Source organism: Wyeomyia smithii, chromosome 3 (genome assembly GCF_029784165.1).
Source record: "Wyeomyia smithii strain HCP4-BCI-WySm-NY-G18 chromosome 3, ASM2978416v1, whole genome shotgun sequence".
Classification (NCBI taxonomy): Eukaryota; Metazoa; Arthropoda; class Insecta; order Diptera; family Culicidae; genus Wyeomyia; species Wyeomyia smithii.
In genome coordinates this window covers 205,961,588-205,981,276 of record NC_073696.1, presented here as the reverse complement: position 1 = coordinate 205,981,276, position 19,689 = coordinate 205,961,588, and the positions used below count along the sequence as shown (strand labels likewise).

At 36.0% G+C, this 19,689-nt stretch overlaps 1 protein-coding gene across 2 annotated transcripts; it reads left to right on the top strand.

Annotated features, from left to right (window-relative positions):
* Positions 1-4,255: 4,255 nt before the first annotated feature.
* Positions 4,256-8,374, top strand: LOC129727775 (CCA tRNA nucleotidyltransferase 1, mitochondrial). Of its 2 annotated transcripts, none has more exons than XM_055685937.1 (6): positions 4,256-4,387; positions 4,510-4,718; positions 7,014-7,297; positions 7,357-7,677; positions 7,730-7,955; positions 8,016-8,374. In XM_055685937.1, the coding sequence occupies exons 2-6, from the start codon at positions 4,567-4,569 to the stop codon at positions 8,323-8,325; spliced, it is 1,293 nt and encodes a 430-aa protein (XP_055541912.1). In that variant the 5' UTR covers positions 4,256-4,387; positions 4,510-4,566; the 3' UTR covers positions 8,326-8,374. The 2 variants fall into 2 exon arrangements, with proteins under 2 accessions (XP_055541912.1, XP_055541910.1); XM_055685935.1 differs by having other exon boundaries at positions 4,341-4,458.
* The last annotated feature ends 11,315 nt before the right edge of the window (positions 8,375-19,689 follow it).

Below are 19,689 nucleotides of genomic sequence, written 5' to 3'. Positions count from 1 at the left end.
CACTAAACGCAATCTATTTTTATCAAAACATATGTTTTTCCTATCTAACTCCATTGAGTCTTACTACCATTCGTCCATGAGCCCGTTGTGTTGATTTTGACAACAGATCAAAATTAGGTCGAGGCCATGTGGTTGAAAGCGGATGCGCACAATACTTATTAAGGTGGCTCAAGGTTGCAAAAAGCAAGTTATCTCTTAGAAATCATCATACAAATTTAAAATGCATTACGATAAGTGGAGTCACCAGTAATTGACTTCCGATAAGTTTAGGATTTTTGGAGGCTCAAATGGAAGCAATAAAATTTTGTTTTGGATCTTTGCTATCAAGTTTTAAGATTTCCATCTGACGATGAACCGCTTTAATACTCTTAGCTAGTGCCTTAGAATATCAATGTTTATTCAAGAGTAGAAGAATTGAATTAATCTCAGTGTCAGCACATTTATTCTCTGATGCAACTCAGTAACCTATGTTCATTGCGATATCGTTTCTCATATTCAATGACAGAACAGTGGAATGAATATCAAAGGCCTCGTAATGATATTCAAAGAAGCTTCGGTGATTATCATTCCAAGTAGTGTAAATCTGTTCAGAAGCTGCACACTGCCCAGTACAGTATAAATGGTCGAATAAGGTTAATTTTGGTTTTCACTATTTTAATATGATTTTTATTTTTGACGATCAAAATATCAACACGAGTGTTAAAGTTTATCTTGTCGGTGTTCACAGGTTTTTTGGTATCATGAATATCAACGGTCGCATGGGTAGTATGATTATCAATATAAAGACGGCTGAAAATCGCTGCTTTTGAATATCATGACAGTGAATATTCTCAGCACTGCTCTTAGCCAAGCAACGACATCTAGTTCTGGTGCGAATGAGAAAATCGATAGTTTCAGCAATTTTTCAATAGATGGCAATACACAAACAGTTGCGCTCACTGGTGTGATTTATTAACAAAAATTAGCGGCGGTGTCCCATTTCCAATACACCAGACTCCATCATCACCAGGTATAGCATATATCCAGCTTTTTACGCACCATAATGGCGGTCGCTTTAATGCGTGTTCGTAATATGCGAACCTCTCTGCTCACGTCAGATTTGAGATTTCTGAAGAATTGGCAACACAAATGTTGCCAGATATATTTTTCTTTTGATAAATTGTATGAAGACTTCAAACTGACGTAAGCAGAGTTGTCAAAAGGGTGGGTAACTTAACTTTAACTTTGCATTATAGCGTCCGCCATTATGGCGCGTAAAAAGCTGGATAGCACAATTTTGCATGGTTGCGTCAAGCAGTGAATACAACAACATGATACATGATACAACAGACAGACGTGCAAGCAAGAAAAACATAGATCGAAAACTCCGTGTAAATTTTTAAAGGGAATAGGGGATGTTAATTTGAAAAAATACCTGATTTTTCTTATCCAGCTTTTTACGCGCCATAATGACGGACGCTATAATGCAAAGTTCGTAATAAATTACCCAACCTTTTGACAACTTTGCTTACGTCAGTTCGAAGTCTTCATACAATTTATCAAAAGAAAAATGGATCTGGCAACCTTTTGTGTTGCCAATTTTTCAGAAATCGCAAATCTGACGTAAGCAGAGAGGCTCGCATATTACGAACCACATTATACCGACCGCCATTATGGTGCGTAATTGCAGAGTAGTGCTGCAGCGACAATAGTGCGCTGTATAGCGCATCTGATGTGTTATACAGCGCACTACTTCCCACGTAAGGATATTTATTTACACGCTCCTTCAATTTTACTCTAAATAGAGCAACTTTGACTCAGTTTTACATTGTCTATTAAAACGTCAAAAATTGTGTAAGTTTCGTTTACCGAACTGAGTAACAGTCACTCAGATTGTCATAATTTTCTTTTTTATGAGTGGTATTGAAAATATTTAAAAACGTTTCGCTAAAAATAAGTTGTTGTTTGGAAAAACATGTTGGTTTGTTGTTTAAAAAAAACTGTTTTTTATTTGTGTATTAGAGTTCCTCCAGATATGAGAATGGTTATGGATTTTTTGGCATGTGTACTATTTAAAACCTCAAGCCACAGTTCCTGGGTAACAGTGAACCGTATTGCTGCGGTTTTCAATGAAGCTGCTAAGGCAGAAGATACACTAATGATTTAATAAGGTTTGTTTTTTTTATTACATGTATGTATATGCAAAATACAAAAATTTGAAAAAAACCTTGTGATTTTGTTATAATTGTATGCAACAATCCTCTGGCAGTTTCATTCATCAAAGGGATCAAAAGTCAAAACGAGCAAACTGAGTAGCTTTCACTCAGTTTCATTTCAAAGCGGTTTTCTAAGAAGAGGGTAATTCCTACTCAATTTCTGACACATGGTGACTCTACCCATAAATGAGTAATATCATAAAAACTCTGTTCAGAGTAGGCTCACTTTTACCGAAAGTGAGTGACATCCAGGAATACCAAATGTGCAGATTTGTCTGCAAAACGCAGATTTTTTGAGTCCGTGTGCAGATATTTATTGATTTGCAGATATTTGCAGTTTTCCACGATTTCTGCAGATTTTTGCCAGAATCTCCTTATATTTGCGCAGATATTCTTAAAATGTGTGCAGATTTTTATAGACTTTTGCCTGCGCGAGCGAAATTTTTTCGGATCACGGGTAGATTTTTTTTAGATTTCGAGCACATTTTTCCGGTTTTTCGAGCAGTTGCAGACATTTTTCAAAATCATCTGGCATCTCTGGTGACATCTCACTCAGTTTAGAGTTAAATTTGGCGAGCGTGGAAAGTCGCAGCGAAAAGTTGCGCGCAACGAAAGTCGCGATTTCGATCTAGTGCTGCGACGTTATTAAATTTAATATTGCTGATTGCATCTGAAACGCGAATTACAGGCAACTTTCAAGCAAAATGCAGACAACGCGCACGTCATATTGATCGTATGCCAGTCAACCAGAGCGAACGCGACAGCATGCTTTCGTTAATCGTATCTATACAGCCTATCGTAGGTATGGGCGAACGGCTCACGAGCCGTTCATCTGAACCGGTTCTTAAAAAAGAGCGAAATAACGAACGGCTCACGAAAAAGAACCACGGTTCTTTGAGCGCACCAAAACTGTTTGGTTCGCGCGAACCCGAAGTTTACCGAGACAACACGAACTGCCAACGCTCGTGAATCATTGTGAACCATGAGCCGTTCATATGAGTCGGTTCAGATGTTCAGAACCGTGAGTGAGCGGTTCAGAGCCGCTCTTGCAAAAGAGCCGTTTCGCCAACCCCTAGCCTATCGCGTTCATTCTCGTATGCTGGTATAGAGATAAGTGACTTTTCACCTACGCACACTAGGAAACGTGTAAACCCGTGTAAAGTTGCTTTTGTTTCCTCCAAACTGTAAATCATCGCATCTCGTTGCTTCGACTTTTATCACTTTTTAACATTTTTGGTCGTTTATATTCAGCAGCTTCTTTCGATTTCTGATCACGAATGAAAAAATTCATTCAGAAACAGGTCGGAAGTAATGCGCTGTATAGCAAAACAGATGCGCTATACAGCGCACTACTTCCGACGTTAAGTATAATGTACGATATGAGAGTAAAATCGAATGTCGCTAGTCGACAACTCCAATTTTCAACTTAATGCATAATATATTTATAAGCAATATTGCGACGTTCACACTCCCTTGACGCAAGTATCGATACAACAATATCGTTAAAAGTATTGCCAATGCAAAGTCTGCCCAGCCCAGGGATACCAGATGCGCAGGATTTGTCTGCAAATTGATTTACAGATATGTACAGATTTTCCATAGTTTCTGCAAATTTTTGTCGGAGTCTTCTTACATTTGTGCAGATTTCCTTAAAATGTTTATAGATTCTAACAGATTTTTGCCTGCGCTAACGAAATTTTTTGCGAATCACGGATAGATTTTTTTCAGATTTCAAGCAGATTTTTCCGGTTTTTCGAGCAGTTGCAGATATTTTTCAAAAACATCTGGCACCTCTGGCTCAGTCTGTCTCTCAATCAGCGTTGCCAGGTATCCAGATTTATCTGGATTATCCAGATTTTTGAACATTAATCCAGGTAGACAGCTTTGATGTTCAATTATCCAGATTTTTCATGGATGATCCAGATTTTATCCAGATTTTAATTTCTCTGTTCCGCAAAAAGGTCATCACTTCAAATTTGGCGCGAAATTTTGCAATTTTGTCACCTAAAATTTTGCGTACCCCAAGACTTTTATTCAAAAAGTTTAACTTTCACCCCACGAAATGACTGCCAGATTTTTTCCAGATTTTTTTTTGCCTTTTCCAGATTTTTAAAAAAATGACCTGGCGACGCTGCTCTCAATGTTTTTAACATTTGTCACGCATGGACGACCTGTAAACACAGCTCAACAAGGTATGCTGAAACAGAGATTATTCAGTTTAAATCGGGTGATCTCCTCATCTGTTACAAAATTGCATCCTAAAGTTAGTACAAAATTGATTACAAAAACCTTATTCTATGCTCGGCCTTTGTAGGTCTGCTGCACCTACAACGTAAACAGTAAGTGGACCCATTTAATTACTAAACGGAGGATGGAAGCCAGCACTATATCTCGACAGAACCCGGTTGTGATGAAAATAGATTCTCCGGAATTTCAGTCAATTTTCACAAAGGAATTACAGGATCTCATTGCTTTGTTCAAAAAATATAACCACGAAATCCGAGTTGCTGGTGGTGCTGTCAGGTAAAGGCATAGAGTAAAATAGTAGGAGGGTGGTATCCAAGACACGACCTTATAGTTGACGTAGGACTATAATAATTTTATATTTTTATTTTGAAGCTATGTTTGATTTGAGCTGTTTTTTTTTTGTAGTTTGTTTGATTTATTTTAACCAATTTAAAATCAACATCTTCCAAAGGGAGGTATTTTGGTTCGGGTGGTAATATAAAGTATATAGGTCGTCAGCCCGAATTCATCAAGCGACACCTTAAACGACTTGGAACTAAAACTAGTTCATTGGTGGCCATTTCTACTGTTAAGGTCGTCTTTGACCACTTAAAAAGTCAAAAAAGTCATGAAAAAAGAACCGTTCATTTTTGGCATGGTTCCATTTTGGCAACAGAAAATATTCTGGCGTGTTGCCAAAATCGAACGGGGTCTGTATTTTGATTATTTCTTTGTACCACTCTATCTTAGAAGAAAAAATATTCTCTTCAACATTCACAATGGTCCAGAAACCAAATTTAGGGGAAAAATTTGGGTCTAGAGCTCTGTAGGAATGTTTTAGAGAAAATCTTTTTTTTTTTACAAAGTTACTTAAAATATTGGAGCTATAAAATTGTAGAACAAGGTTTTCTATCTACAAAAATAAAAAAGTAAGATACTTGATAGCATCGAAAATTTTGGTTACCCCAATTTTTGATACTTTTTCCATAAGCGCTTCATCATATGTAACAACTGTGTTGAAGAAAGTTTTTCTCTAAAATATTGCTGTAGAGCTCTAGACCCAAATTTCCCCCTAAATTTGATTTCTGGATTGATGAATACCTTTCATTCTAATACAGCGAATTTTCTTTAATACGCGAAAAGGCAACCTTCTATAAAATATTTATCTGAGTACGATTTAGTAGAAACTAAACTTCTTCCTTCTATATCTGTTTGTCTTGTTAAAGTTGGCTTACTCACCGATCACAAAGCGGCAAAGATGTCATATCAATTTTTTTCCTGCAGTTACAAGCTCGTGGAAAAAATATAGATAATGAATGACAGTTTTAGTAGAAAATGTATATTCACAGAAAATTTGAAGTTGACATAGAATTTTATGAACATGTTAAAATTCAATTCAGGTCAATTTAAACATTTTATCAGTACACACATACAGTATACAGTGTCTGTTATTTTCGAAAATAAACTGGGCAAGAGTGATGCACAACATTAGCCTCGGCAATTAATGTTTGCATAGCGTTGTTCAATTACAAGTAAGGTTATGGAAAGTAATATTTTCTTGTAAATGCAAATTCAAAAAAAAAATTCAATTGAAAAATTAAACATACTAATGTCGGAACTCTAATATCAAGATGAAATGAATTTGGTTTTCTTCTTTACCGCCACCGCGGGATGCAACTAATATTGTCATATTGGACTAAATTCATTTAGCCAGTAAAATATAATCATCAGTACAGCTCGTTTAACTAACTATTCAAAGATATGTACGGAGCATTTTTGTTTTCTATTGTCTTTAAAATACCCTATATTCAGTTATTTAAATAAATCTGAAAAAAAAGTAGAATGTAGAGTTCAAATGCAATGAGTTCAAAAAAAGTCCACGCCCCACTGTGCGTCAACAGCGGCAATGTAGTTTTCACTTGGCTTGGCTGCACACAAATGAATATCGAGTTCTACTGCACTGATAGACGACGAGTGACCAGCGCTCTATTCATACAATGCTCGGTGCAGTACTGTTGCCTGTGCCAGCATGTTTTCCTTCAAGACATCAGTTTTATTAACATTAACATATTTATTAACAGCAGAACGTAAAACTGTCTAATAGTGGAGGTGGTTACGAACTTTCCGAAAAAGCTTCACCTTCAAGACATCAAAATAGTCTAGGCTCATGGAAACTAACATTAGTTGACCTATTGGGACGGGGAGATTCTGTCAAATTTTTTTTTGCCACTGCTATACAGGATATCACAGCAGGCAGTTGGTGTCTATTCATGAAGTCTGTGCTAGGCGTGCTCGCATATGATTGGTACATTGTTGGTGAAATTTCGACCTTGAAACTTTTATTCAATTTTCACTGTTTAACAATGAAGTGATAATGACAATTGAAGAATCACAAAATTGTCCATTATTTTATCAATCCAACGACATATTGATTATTGTGATCCATCATGTGGTTACATCAGTATAGCCGTTTAAAATCTTTCATTCCGGCGTTACATCTTGGTTTTAGTTTTCGCGGAATGTATCTCGATATAGTGCGGTTAGACGTAGTCCTACGTCAAAACAAGAGACAAACTTAAACCATTTTTCCAGAGACATTTTAATGGGTAAATGCCCTAAAGATGTGGATATAGCTACAACAGCAACGCCAACTGAAATGAAGGACATGTTTACTAAGGAAAATATTCGTATGATCAACATGAATGGAGAAAAACATGGAACCATAACTCCCAGGATTAACGACAAAGAAAACTTCGAGATTACTACACTCAGAGTAGACGTCGTCACAGACGGCAGACATGCTGAAGTGGTTCACGTGAAAGATTGGCTTCTGGATGCTAATCGACGTGACCTGACTATTAATTCAATGTTTCTCGGTAAGTTTCTATTCAGCCGTTCGCATGGACCACGTTTTAAACTGTGCGTGTATTTTTAGGATTTGATGGCAGTTTATATGATTACTTCTATGGTTATGATGATCTGCAGAAACGCAGAGTAGCATTCGTAGGAGATCCAGACCTTCGCATAAAAGAAGATTTTCTTCGTATATTACGATACTTTCGTTTTTATGGTCGAATAGCTGAACGAGAGAACAACCACGATGAGGAGACGCTTCGGGTTATAGCGAAAAACAGTTCCGGGCTAAGTAAAATTAGCGGAGAACGAATATGGCAAGAGTGGAAAAAGATCATTTGTGGAAATTTCGGCTGTGACTTAACTGTGAAAATGATATCATGTGGCCTAGCTTCATATATTGGTAAACTAGATATAATATCTGTTTTGCACTGTAATATTTGTTACTTTCACAGGCCTACCAAAGGAACCTAGAGTTGATGAGTTCAGAAAGGTGTTCTTTAATGTAACATCGGTGCATAAGAACGATATACAACCAATAACTGTTCTGTCTGCTTTGTTGTGCAATCCTGAAGACGCAATAACTCTTAATTTGCGATTAAAGCTTACCGTTTTTGAAAGGGAGCTGGCTTACTTTCTAGTGCAAAACAGAGATGAATTCGAATCAGTTGAAGAAATTTTGTAATTTTTTTTTATTTCGTATGTAGAAAGGTTTCTATTTTTTGTTCATTTCTATTGCAGACCATTCCAGCAGTTAACACTACATACAATTGGAAGCGCAAAACTGAAAAAAGAGTATGTTTTGGAACTACTGCGTTACTACGGTAAAGCTCAGTTGTATAATCAGCTGAAAGAATGGCAAGTACCACGATTTCCTACCAAAGGAAACACACTAATAGAAAAGGGAGCGCCGAAGGGTCAACAGTTAGGTGCTGTTATGAATGAATTAAAAATGATTTGGTCTGCACATCAATTCAGCATGTCCGAGGAAAAGCTTTTGGAACATTTGCCAGAGGTGTTAGACAAATTGGGACTGAAAAGAGACAATTAACATTTAACGTTTCGTTGCAAAAAATAAAGATACATCTTTTTAAGTTAAACCATTTTGCTTGTACAAATTTTGAAGATTTACTAACACAAAGGAGCAACTTCCTATGCCTTGATGAATGGAAAAATCAGTAGCTCTTTACAAGCTTACTTGACCTCGTCCAAGCTTGGGGGATCCACAGCTTGTGCGTCCATCCTCAATCAATCACACAATCTTTTGTTTGTTGACGGCTCTATTCTCTTCGCCGTTCAACGACACTTCTAAATGGTTTCCAAAGTATGGCCATTAGGGTAGGACAAAAAATAAATATCAGCTCCCATGCACTTTTCGTGTTCCTTACGGGTCCTGTAACAACTGTGTAACTTTTCAGATCGATCGGTGGAACGCCTGATTTGCGCCCGATTTTTAAAGTTTCCATATGATTTTATATGGGAAAATCCACTTTTTCAAAACTTATCCTCTAGAAATTTCCAGTTGGCTCCTAAAAATATACCAATACATGATATTTGTAGGAAATTTTCCTGGAAATAATTCTTCAGAAGACTGTAAGGCGCTACAAAATTTGTAGAAAAAGTTATTCACCTTAAACCGATCGAATGTCTGACGAACGGCTCAACATTGAATTTTTCCAGCAACACTGATGCAGCATGCTGCTGTTGCAAACTCAACAACGTGATGGGAAACAGTTTCGCGTAGAATTAAGCTTGAAAGCGTGATTTTTTCATAATATCTTTGGAGAAAATGTTTAGAATATCAATCCCTATATTTTGATAGTATTCGTTGTTTGATTTATACCCCTGAAGGTGAGAAATCAGCTTTCTAAACACTTTTACGTAGTGGAAAACATTTTCGTGTGGGATTAAGCTTGAAGGTATGATATTTTGCTCACGTTATCTTCATTATCGGAGAGCTTGCTTAAAATATTAACTATAAAGTTTTAATGTAGATTGATTATTCCCCATAAAAGCGGAAAATAAGCTTCCTGAACACCCGCGTCGTGTGACAACTTGGGTTCTGGTGCCAATTTAATAGATCATACCCTGGTGTCTTTCAAAAGGGAGTTTGGTAGATACATAGCTACAATTTGTGCAGATACAAGGCCAGCAGGGACTGATATTCTAAGCATTTTCTCCAGAGATATTATGAGCAAAAAATCACGCTTTCAAGCTTAATTCTACGCGAAACTGTTTCTCATCACGTTGTTGAGTTTGCAACAGCAGCATGCTGCAGCAGTGTTGCTGGAAAAATTCAATGTTGAGCCGTTCTTCAGACATTCGATCGGTTTAAGGTGAATAACTTTTTCTACAAATTTTGTAGCACCTTACAGTCTTCAGAAGAATTATTCCCAGGAAAATTTCCTACAAATATCATGTATTGGTACATTTTTAGGAGCCAACTGAAAATTTCTTGAGAATAAGTTTTGAAAAAGTGGATTTTCCCATATAAAATCATATGGAAACTTTAAAAATCGGGCGCAAATCAGGCGTTCCACCGATCGATCTGAAAAGTTACATAGTTGTTACAGGACCCATAAGGAACACGAAAAGTGCATGGGAGCGAAAAAATTACACCAACGCTTTTTTTCCCATACAACTGTGTCACAGTCTAATGGCCATCGGTAATCAGGCTCCCTTTCCTGTCGTTGCACATGGCATGGAGTTATTACCGGATACTGCCCTACTCTTTACCACCCAAAAAACATCGGTATTGTCTGCAACCTTGCAGTTGAAACGTCAGCTCACTTGCTTTGTCAGTGCCCTTACGTTTGCTCACTATTACTTCTTCGGACGTTACCTTTTAACTCCATATCATGGTATGGAATTCCAATCCCAAAAAGGTCGTTTGTATCTATGACTATGCGATACAAAACCGGGGCACAACATTACTACCAACCAACCCTGCACCATCAATGAGTACGGGTACCTCGTAATCTGTGTACTGCAATCGGGGCCAGCCACAAAAGATAATCAACAAGACTGTCGCAGTGGCTTTCTTAGTTCTAATGCCTTTCAGGCATACACACATGCCAGGGATTGGCATTAAATTCGTTTACTGCTTTATAGAATATTTTCGTGCCATGCCAAGGGAAGCATTCTTCCACCTCCGTAAGAAATCGATTTGTATACGTTGGCTAACCGGGTGCAAATCGTTACTACCACAAGATGGTGATCTGAATCGATGTTTAGGCCTCGGAATGCTCTGTCTACTAATAATGAAACAGAAGAAAAACTCTCGTCCATCCGGTACGTTTTTGGTCCCCGATTACTGAGGGCCGTCATCTAGAATTAGGCTAACGAGACACCGCATTTTATTTCATTCCAGCCGCCCGCTCCGAAGCAGATGCTGTTATTCGGGACTACGAAGGTGCTGATAATTGTTTGGTGTTTGCATGAGAAAAAAAAATCAAAATTCAATCAAACAAGCCGTTTTTCTGATATAGAATTTTTTATCCATAAGTCACCATTTTCGATACAGCAGTCGCGAATCTACATGAAAAACTGATATCATAAAATGACTTTTTCACTAAAAAGGAACAACCGCAGATAACAGACATCCAAGCTAATTTTACTTTTTTTGTGTTTTGTGATTAAATAATTATTTACTAATTTTTATTCAGAATTTTTATTGTGTGTTCTGCCACAAAGGGTGACATATCAACACTATAACGTATATTTTAAGTTTTATTTCATAAAAAAATTGTAATTGGTTCCGCAGTTAAGTGAATACAATTGTGGGAAAATTTCAAGCAAAAATAGAATTTAAAATTAAACCTTAATCTAATCTTACACCTATCTTACTGACTATAAAGTGAGCTAATCGTTGTAATTGAGGATTGCAACGACTTTTGTCGGAACTTATTGATAATTTGGTTTAACATATTTTCTAATGTTTCCACATTAGTAAGCCTGTGTAGTTCATTCGTACTAAACCAGCGAGGGCGCTTCAATATCATTTTCAGAAGTTTGTTCTGAATCCCTTGAAGCATCTTCTTTGTGGATGTATGTACAATAGGCTGTCCCAAAAAAAAAATCGATGTTGAAAAAGTCAAGGTGCTCAGCCCCAAATTGAAAGATAATGTTATTTATAGCATTTTTGTAGAACATTTCGACTTTCTAAAAGGTCGTTTTCAGGTTGCCCAAACGTGATTTATGAAAAAATGACTTTTTCAAGCTACAAAACCACTCTTTTGCACTTTTTTCAAATCTGTTCGATTCCTAAATTTTTCCATATATATTTTTATTTTTGTGGGGTTGTTTTTGAATGTTTTGCATGGTTTGGTTCAGCATCGCATTCAATTATTTGACTCACAGAGCCCATTGAACATCACAAAAAAGTGAATTTTTCTCATAATTTTCAGATAGAACCCTTCAAAACATATATAAAAAATTTTTTGATCAAGAACTGAAATTTTTACTGCAAAGCGGAATTCAAGACGAAAATTTACATGAGAAAAGATCCTTGATATCAAATCGGGGGGCTGAGATATCGGCGTTTTTACATGTGATGGAAAACTATGCATTTTGTCTAAAATGCCACTAAAGCTCAATATCTCCATTGCACAGTGTTCTATTTTACCGTTTGTGAGTATAACTTCCTAAATAGTGATTCAAATGTTGATTATAGCCATGAGGTATGTTCGGAGAAGTTTCAGGATTTTAAAAAATGCATCTTTTAATGTAGAAAGAAGGGTGATTAATCCACCAATAAGTGAGATAAAATATTTACTTTTTAATCAGAATAAGATAGACGCAAGTTGTCTTCGACAAAGTTTTAGGTTACCTTAAAATAAGAAACTTTAACGAAGACATCATGTTTCTATCTCTTACATATTACGAGAAACATTGAGTTTTCTATTAGAGAGCACAAAAAATCATAATTTTCGTTCTAACTTTTTTCGCAGATTTTTCCAAATTTTGAAACCTTCTACTAAGTTATCAGCCATCCAAAAATGCATTTGTTTTCTGAACATTGTTATTTTTTATCTCCCAAAATAAAACAGTTATTTGACATATTTGTTAAAATGCATAGTTTTCCTTAATATAAAAAAATGCCAATATCTCAGCTCCCCGATAAGATATCAAGTATCTTTTTTCATGTAAATTTTCGTGGTAAATCCCGCTTTGCAATGAAAATTTTAGTTCTTGCTCAAATTTTTTTTCAAATTTCTGTTTTGAAGGGTTTTATCTGAAAATTATTAGAAAAATTAATTTTTTTGTGATGTATAATGGGCTCTGGGAGTCAAAAAACTGAATACAATGCTGAACCAAACCAGAAGAAATATTCAAAAACAACCCCAAAAAATAAAAAAACGTACGAAAAAATGTAGGAATCGAACAAAATTGAAAAAAAAAAACGCAAAAAAGTGGGTTTGTAGCTTAAAAAAGTCATTTTTTTATAAATCACATTTGGGCAACCTGAAAACGACCTTTTAGAAAGTCGAAATGTTCTACAAAAATGCTATAAATAACATTATCTTTCAATTTAGGGCTGAGCACCTTGACTTTTCCAACATCGATTTTTTTTGGGACACCTTAATGTACAACAACTTGTCCAGATGGGGACTGCATATAACATTGCTGGTCTAAATATTTGTTTGTAAATTAACTGTTTATTTTTGAGACAAAGTCTAGAATTCCTGTTGATAAGAGGATACAAACATTTTACATCTTTATTGCACTTTGTTTGGATATTCTCAATGTGCTCCTTGAAGGTAAGATTTTTATCATAAATTAGCTTTAAATATTCAACTTGGTCAGACCAGTTTAAGATTGCACCGTTCATCTTAACAACATGATTATTGGTGGGTTTGAGAAACGAAACTCTTGGTTAATGAGGAAAAATAATTAATTGTGTTTTTGATGCATTATGAAGAAAAAATACCTATCTAGACTTTTTTGCAGCCTACTGCATATGACACGAAGGCTTTTTCCTTTTACGGAAATGCTTGTATCGTCACAAAACAGAGATTTCTCACATCCTGGTTGTAAATCAGGAAGATCAGAAGTAAAAATATTATATAAGATCGGGCACAAAATACTGCCTTGAGGTACACCAGCTCTAACAGGCAATCTATAAACAGCCATCTTCAATATAAATGAATGATAAATGATTATTGTTGGAAATATGGTTTTGTTATTTCATATTTCGCACCATTAACACTGCATATCCACTGATCAAGGTTTTCTGAACTATCGTTTCCCAAAACATTGTTTATAATTTGCAGCGACTATCGATGCCGATGATGATTTCACATAACACTGTTTGTTGCATATAGGCTCCACCTCTTGCGCTTTTTCGGTTATTTACAAGTTGAATAGAAGTAACGGATGCGAATTATTACAATCTTTGAATGCTGCATTGAGAGTTGCATTTGCTTCAATGCAACAATTTGACCTACTTGGGCGAATGCCCATGAAGAAATCCAAACTGCTCATTTGCAAAAATTGAATTTTCATTGATATGTGTCGTCATTCTATTAAGAATCATTCTTTCAAAAAGTTTGCTTACAGAAGAAAGTAAACTAATTGGACGATAACTTGATGCTTTAGCTGAATTTTTTTCAGGTTTTAAAATTGGAGTGACTTTGGCATTTTTCTATTTTGAGGGAAAATATGCTAATTCAAAGCATCTGTTAAAATATCTCAACAAGAAATTTAAAGAGCTTTCCGGAAGTCTTTCGAGGAGGATATAAAAAATCCCATCCATGTTTTTAAAGTCTTTGATGATAGTCCGTATTTCATTCAAGTTTGTTTTTAGTACCTCTTTAGGAAGAAATTCTCGAGTGGTGATCTGATCATACTTTTGTAACACTTCTTTTTCAATAGGACTTATTACGTTGAAATTATGAACACTCGAACTGCTGAGCAAGTTTTTGAGCTTTTTGTTCATTCGTAAGAAATATTTGGTCACCATCTTTGAGGACTGGAATGGGCTTTGAAGGTTTCTTAAGAACCTTCGAAAGCTTCCAGAAAGGTTTGGAATGTGGTTTTAGTTGTTCAACTTCTCTCATGAAACTTTCATTCCGCAAGAAATTGAATCTATGTTTGATTTTCGTTTGTAAATCTTTAAAAATAACTTTCAAAGCAGGATCATGAGTTCTTTGATATTGACGTCTCCTTATGTTTTTTAAACGTATAAGAAGTTGAAGCTCGTTGTCAATAATAGGTGTATTCAATTTCACTCTAGCCTTAGGAACTGATAAGTTTCGGGCATTGAGTATTAAACTGCACAAATCATCCTATGCTCCGTCAATGTTAGCACTGTTTTGTAATACAATATCACAATTCAAGCTTCTTCGATTGTGGTACGATATCGATCTCTACGATATCGTATCTCGTACGATATCGATATCGATATCTTGTGATAATTAAACACAGACCTAGTGGAATTTAAAACAGTTTCACGGGATTTGGAAAAAGTTATAGGAAGATGATCAGAATCAAAATCGGCATGAGTTAACAAATCACTGCATGAATGACTTTGACTTGTTAGTACCAAATCAATTGTGGATGGATTCCTAACAGAAGAAAAACATGTAGGAACATTTGGAAATAAAACTGAACAAAATCCAGCCGAGCAATCGTTAAACAATATTTTTTCATTGGAATTGCTTTGTGCATTATTCCACGATCGATGTTTTGCATTAAAATCACCGATGCTAAAAAATTTAGATTTATTCCTCGTAAGTTTTTGTAGAGCTCCCTTGCAATGATTTTTGTGCTCACCAGTGCATTGAAAAGGTAAATACACTGCGGCTATAAATAAAATGCCAATATCTGTTTCGATTTCAATTCCCAAACTTTTTTTCCATGTTGGGTATTTTATAACTGCGACCAATTTTTTTTATCTTTTGTGAAAATTTCCCAAACTTTCAATAACCTTCGTTTCAAGATGGGACATAACTCGATATTTTATCATATTTTTCAGCCCCAAACACGAAAGGCTTGTTGCTGTTTGAATTCAAAATATTACCTAAAAGGACACGAATGTCACATTTTTTCGCTAGGACATCGTGCCTTTCTATTAAGGAACATTTTACACACTAATGTACCTCTTTACGTCTATAATAGCCAAATTGAACAAACATAAGGGCGGTAGAAAACCATTCAATGGAAAAACGAACTTCTGAAATAATGTTCACCGTTAAATGCTTCTGCCTCACTGTTTTCTCCGGTTGCATAAGCATTCACAGTTCTTGCTTCGAACCTTTGAAACGAGCCTGATTTTGGAATTCAAGCCTGTTTAGCCACTATGTAAAATTAACAGCATTTTGTATAAATAAACAATCGAGTAATTATGGATGACCGATACAATATCTAATTAGAGTACTTGCAGAGTAATTATATCGGTACTGAACACGAACATGTATGAAAGGCTCAAAATCATCACTAACATTCGTTTGCCAGTTATCTTGGCCGCCACGATATGCTAAGGCGGCATCCATAAATTACGTAACGCTCATAGGGGGGAGGGGGAGTATGCTTGGGCGTTACGATTTGTTTCACATGGGAGGGGGGGGAGGTGAGTTCAGCGTTACGTAACGAAAAATCTCTGGAGAGACTCTCAAAAACGAGCATTTTTATCAAGGAAATCCTTCTGCAGCGTTACGTAATTTTTATGGGGGGGGCAAGGTGTTGGCGTTACGTTTCGTTACACATGGGGGGTGGGGGTCCAAAAATTGGGTTTTTGCGTTACGTTATTTATGGATGTCACCTAAGCTATTTTGCCGTAGCCGAGAACGAATCGAAAGTTTGATATTATAGAGAAAAACTATGTGAACCACTCCTACTCGAAAAGCCAGAGAAGAATGCTTTTGTTTAAGGTGAAACTCCGTGGTCGAATTTTGTCCAAATTTCACAAGGTAATTTTCTCGAAAATCATTAAGATTACAAGTGTAAAACTTTGATCGTTTGTTTGCCTTACCGACGCATGCATGGAGTAGCAATTCGAGCCCTATTTATTAAATGGAAGCTGAGATTTTTACGCTCAAAATCGTCAAGTGACATGAAACCTAACCTGAAAAATGTACAAAATAAAGCCACCGTCCCGATTCACCTTAATGCAATAAACAATTTGTTAGAAAATTTATTCAAGTCTTCATAACCACCGAAGCAGGCTGATTTATTGCAGCGGAACACTACAACTATTTCCGTTATTTCCGAAAGTGCCATAACGCAAGGAGCGATTCTTTGAGTCCGCTACCGTTGTTACAGTTGGAATCGCTTTCAAAAGAGACCAGCGGAAATATTTCCATTGCGAAAATACTGATTGCCTCTAATGTTCCAGTTCCCGTTGTAAAAGACTTATCAAATGCGTTGGTTCCACTACAATTGTTAGGTACTGCTGCTGTTGTTAGAGATTGCCGTTGCAGCGGTTCCGACAGGGGAAATTGCACTCGCCAGAGATGTCCCATTACTTGGTTATAGGGATGGGCGATACTTGCATCAATGCCAACGGTATCGATACTAGGGATCGCGGCATCGAGTATTTCGGCAACGATACTCTCAGCGAGAGATGAGTACCGGTATCGATACTTTCTGAATGATCATTTTTGAAAAAATATGCTGCTTTGATGCCGATACTATCGATGATCGATACTCCTTCAGCCGATGCTTTGATACCTGGTATCGAAGTTCATTGAAGGCTCGCGATACCAAAGTATCGATACATTCGCCAGCATCGCCCATCTACATTTGACTAACTTGAGAGTTTTAGATAATCGTAAAATATTTACAATGTTTTCGAATTTTATCCTTTTTTTCAAAAGTTGGTAGCTTAAGTATTTATGATAAATATTAATAAGTAATGAGTATGTGTGTCCAATCACAAATGGTGACTTCTCAACACCGTTGAAAATTTGTAATTTTAATTGTTAGGATTTGTTTGCTTTCGCAATTAGGACTTATCGTTCGTAGGGATTTAAACCTACTTGTCAGAAAAGGGGAAGTAAACTTATAACTAACTTAATTGCTAACTTATTGGCTATAAAGAGAGCTTATCGTAGCAATTGAGGATTGCAACGATTTTTGTCGAAAATTCTCAATAATTTTATTTGACATAGTTTCTAATGGTTCAACACCAGTAAGTCTATGTAATTCGAGTGTACCAAACCAAGGAGGACGCTTCAAAATCATTTTCAGAATTTTATTCTGAATCCTTTGGAGCGTTTTCTTCCTCGTTGAACAGCAACTTGACCAGATCGGTACAGCATAAGGCATTGCTGGTCTAAAAATTTGTTTGTAAATCAAAAGTTTGTTCTTTGAACAAAGTTTAGAATTCCTGTTAATGAGAGGATATAAACATCTCGTATATTTGATGCACTTGGCTTGTATACTCTCAATGTGCTCTTTGAAAATAAGTTTTTTATCGTAAATTAGTCTCAAGTACTTAACCTTGTCAGACCAACTTAAAATAACCCTATTCATCTTGATAACGTGATTATTGTTTGTCTTGAGGAAAGAATCCCTAGGCTTATGCGGAAAAATTATCATTTGAGTTTTAGAAACATTGGGAGAGATTTTCCACTTTTGCAAGTAGGAAGAAAAAATATCTAAACTTATTTGCAATCGACTGCATATGACACGAAGACTTTTTCCTTTTACGGAAATGCTTGTGTCATCGCAGAACAATGACTTTGTGCATCCTGGAGACAAATCAGGAAGATCTGAAGTGAATATGTTGTACAGGACTGGACCCAAGACAGAACCTTAAGGCACACCTGCTCTGACAGGAAATCTATCAGATTTTGAATTCTGATAGACAACCTGCAGAGTTCGATTAGTAAGATAATTTTTTAAAATTTTGATTAGGAAAATTGGAAAATTAAAAGTTTGCAATTTCGCAATCAAACCTTTATGCCAAACACTGTCGAATGCTTTTTCTATGTCTAAAAAAGCAGCTCCAGTGGAATAACCTTCAGATTTGTTAGCTCGTATCATATTAGTAACTCTGAGCAATTGATGAGTAGTGGAATGCCCATGGCGAAATCCAAACTGTTCATCTGCAAAAATTGAATTTTCGTTGATGTGTGACATCGTTCTGTTAAGAATAATTCTCTCAAACAATTTACTTATTGAAGAAAGCAAACTGATTGGTCGATAACTTGAAAATTTTTTTTTATCCTTGCGGCTGCATTTCCTGCCGCGGGTGGAATCGAGGTTTATCCCACAGCTTTTTCAAGGTATTTGTTTATTTTTTACCTAGTTGAAATTATTTACATCGAAAACAGCTGCCATAAAATCGATGTCAGCATTATTCAATGAGATATACATGAAGGTGCGGAAAAAAAGTTAGTCAACATAAGACAGTAAATCCTAATCAACGTCATGGTTGAAAAAAGAGGAATCGAACAACACGGTTCGTGTTTCGAGTGTGAGATCTCACCTAATTAAGTTCAGTTCATTATTGTCTTCATAAACACTATAATGGCATACTTGTAACATAAGCATTCTTCTCCTGCTATCTCACACCTTTATTTGCCTCATTGAACGAAATCCACCACTGCCCAGTTTCAAAAATGATGATGGTCTAAGAGAAGAAAGGGTAAAACGTGAACACCCTCGGCAGGATGGGGTGAAATATGCATTTGTCAGTTTTTTATTTATTTATTTTTTTCAATAGTTTGGAGCCATAAAAAAATGCAAATAAGGATCGGTTTCCAAAATTTAAAGACATCGTTTGAGCGAATACAAATTTTTGATGGGAAACCTCTATTAAACCTTTATGCCAAGCACTGTCGAGAGCAATGTCTGTTTGTTGTTACATACTAATGCGCCTGTCTTGCAAAACGATGTCTTCGATTTCATTGTTTCTAGGTGCAAATGAAGCTCTGAAATTTTTCTCTCTCCTTTGTCTGCTTATTTCACTTTCTACCTCTTTTCTTTCTCTTTCTGTTTCTTCATTTTTTTCTTCATCTGTTCCTTTTTTTAGTATTAATTATATCAATTCAAAAGAAACTAGTTAGTGACGCTAAATGATTTTGAGAAACAGTCGCTGAATTCAGAAACTCTAATGATTTGAAAAGTATAAATAGATAATGTATTTCAAATTCTTAGAAAACTTCGAAATAAAGCAAACCATAATTCTTTGGCACAAAACGCACTTCATCCACACACACCATTTTTAACAAGGAACATTCAACAGTTTGAGACTTTTTTGAGGCCTCCCAACCGGAACGCAATCCATCCCTCTCTCTCTCTTTCCTTTTCTCTCTCATTTTCTTTCTCTCGCTTTTTTTCTTTATTTATATATTAAATGATTACAATAAATTATCACTATTTCAGCGCAGCTCAATGATTTGAACGAGCTCAAAATTGGATATAAATTCTTGTTAACTTCTCACATTCTTGATTTTTTGTGAATATTCAA

What these genes read in the sequence shown, in the direction of transcription:
- LOC129727775 (XM_055685935.1), top strand. Translation starts at nt 4,390, where the DNA reads ATGCTGAAACAGAGATTATTCAGTTTAAATCGGGTGATCTCCTCATCT. An exon ending in TTACAAAATTGCATCCTAAA is followed by an intron (nt 4,459 to 4,509) that starts GTTAGTACAAAA and finishes CGGCCTTTGTAG; the next exon opens with GTCTGCTGCACCTACAACGT. An exon ending in TATTAATTCAATGTTTCTCG is followed by an intron (nt 7,298 to 7,356) that starts GTAAGTTTCTAT and finishes GTGTATTTTTAG; the next exon opens with GATTTGATGGCAGTTTATAT.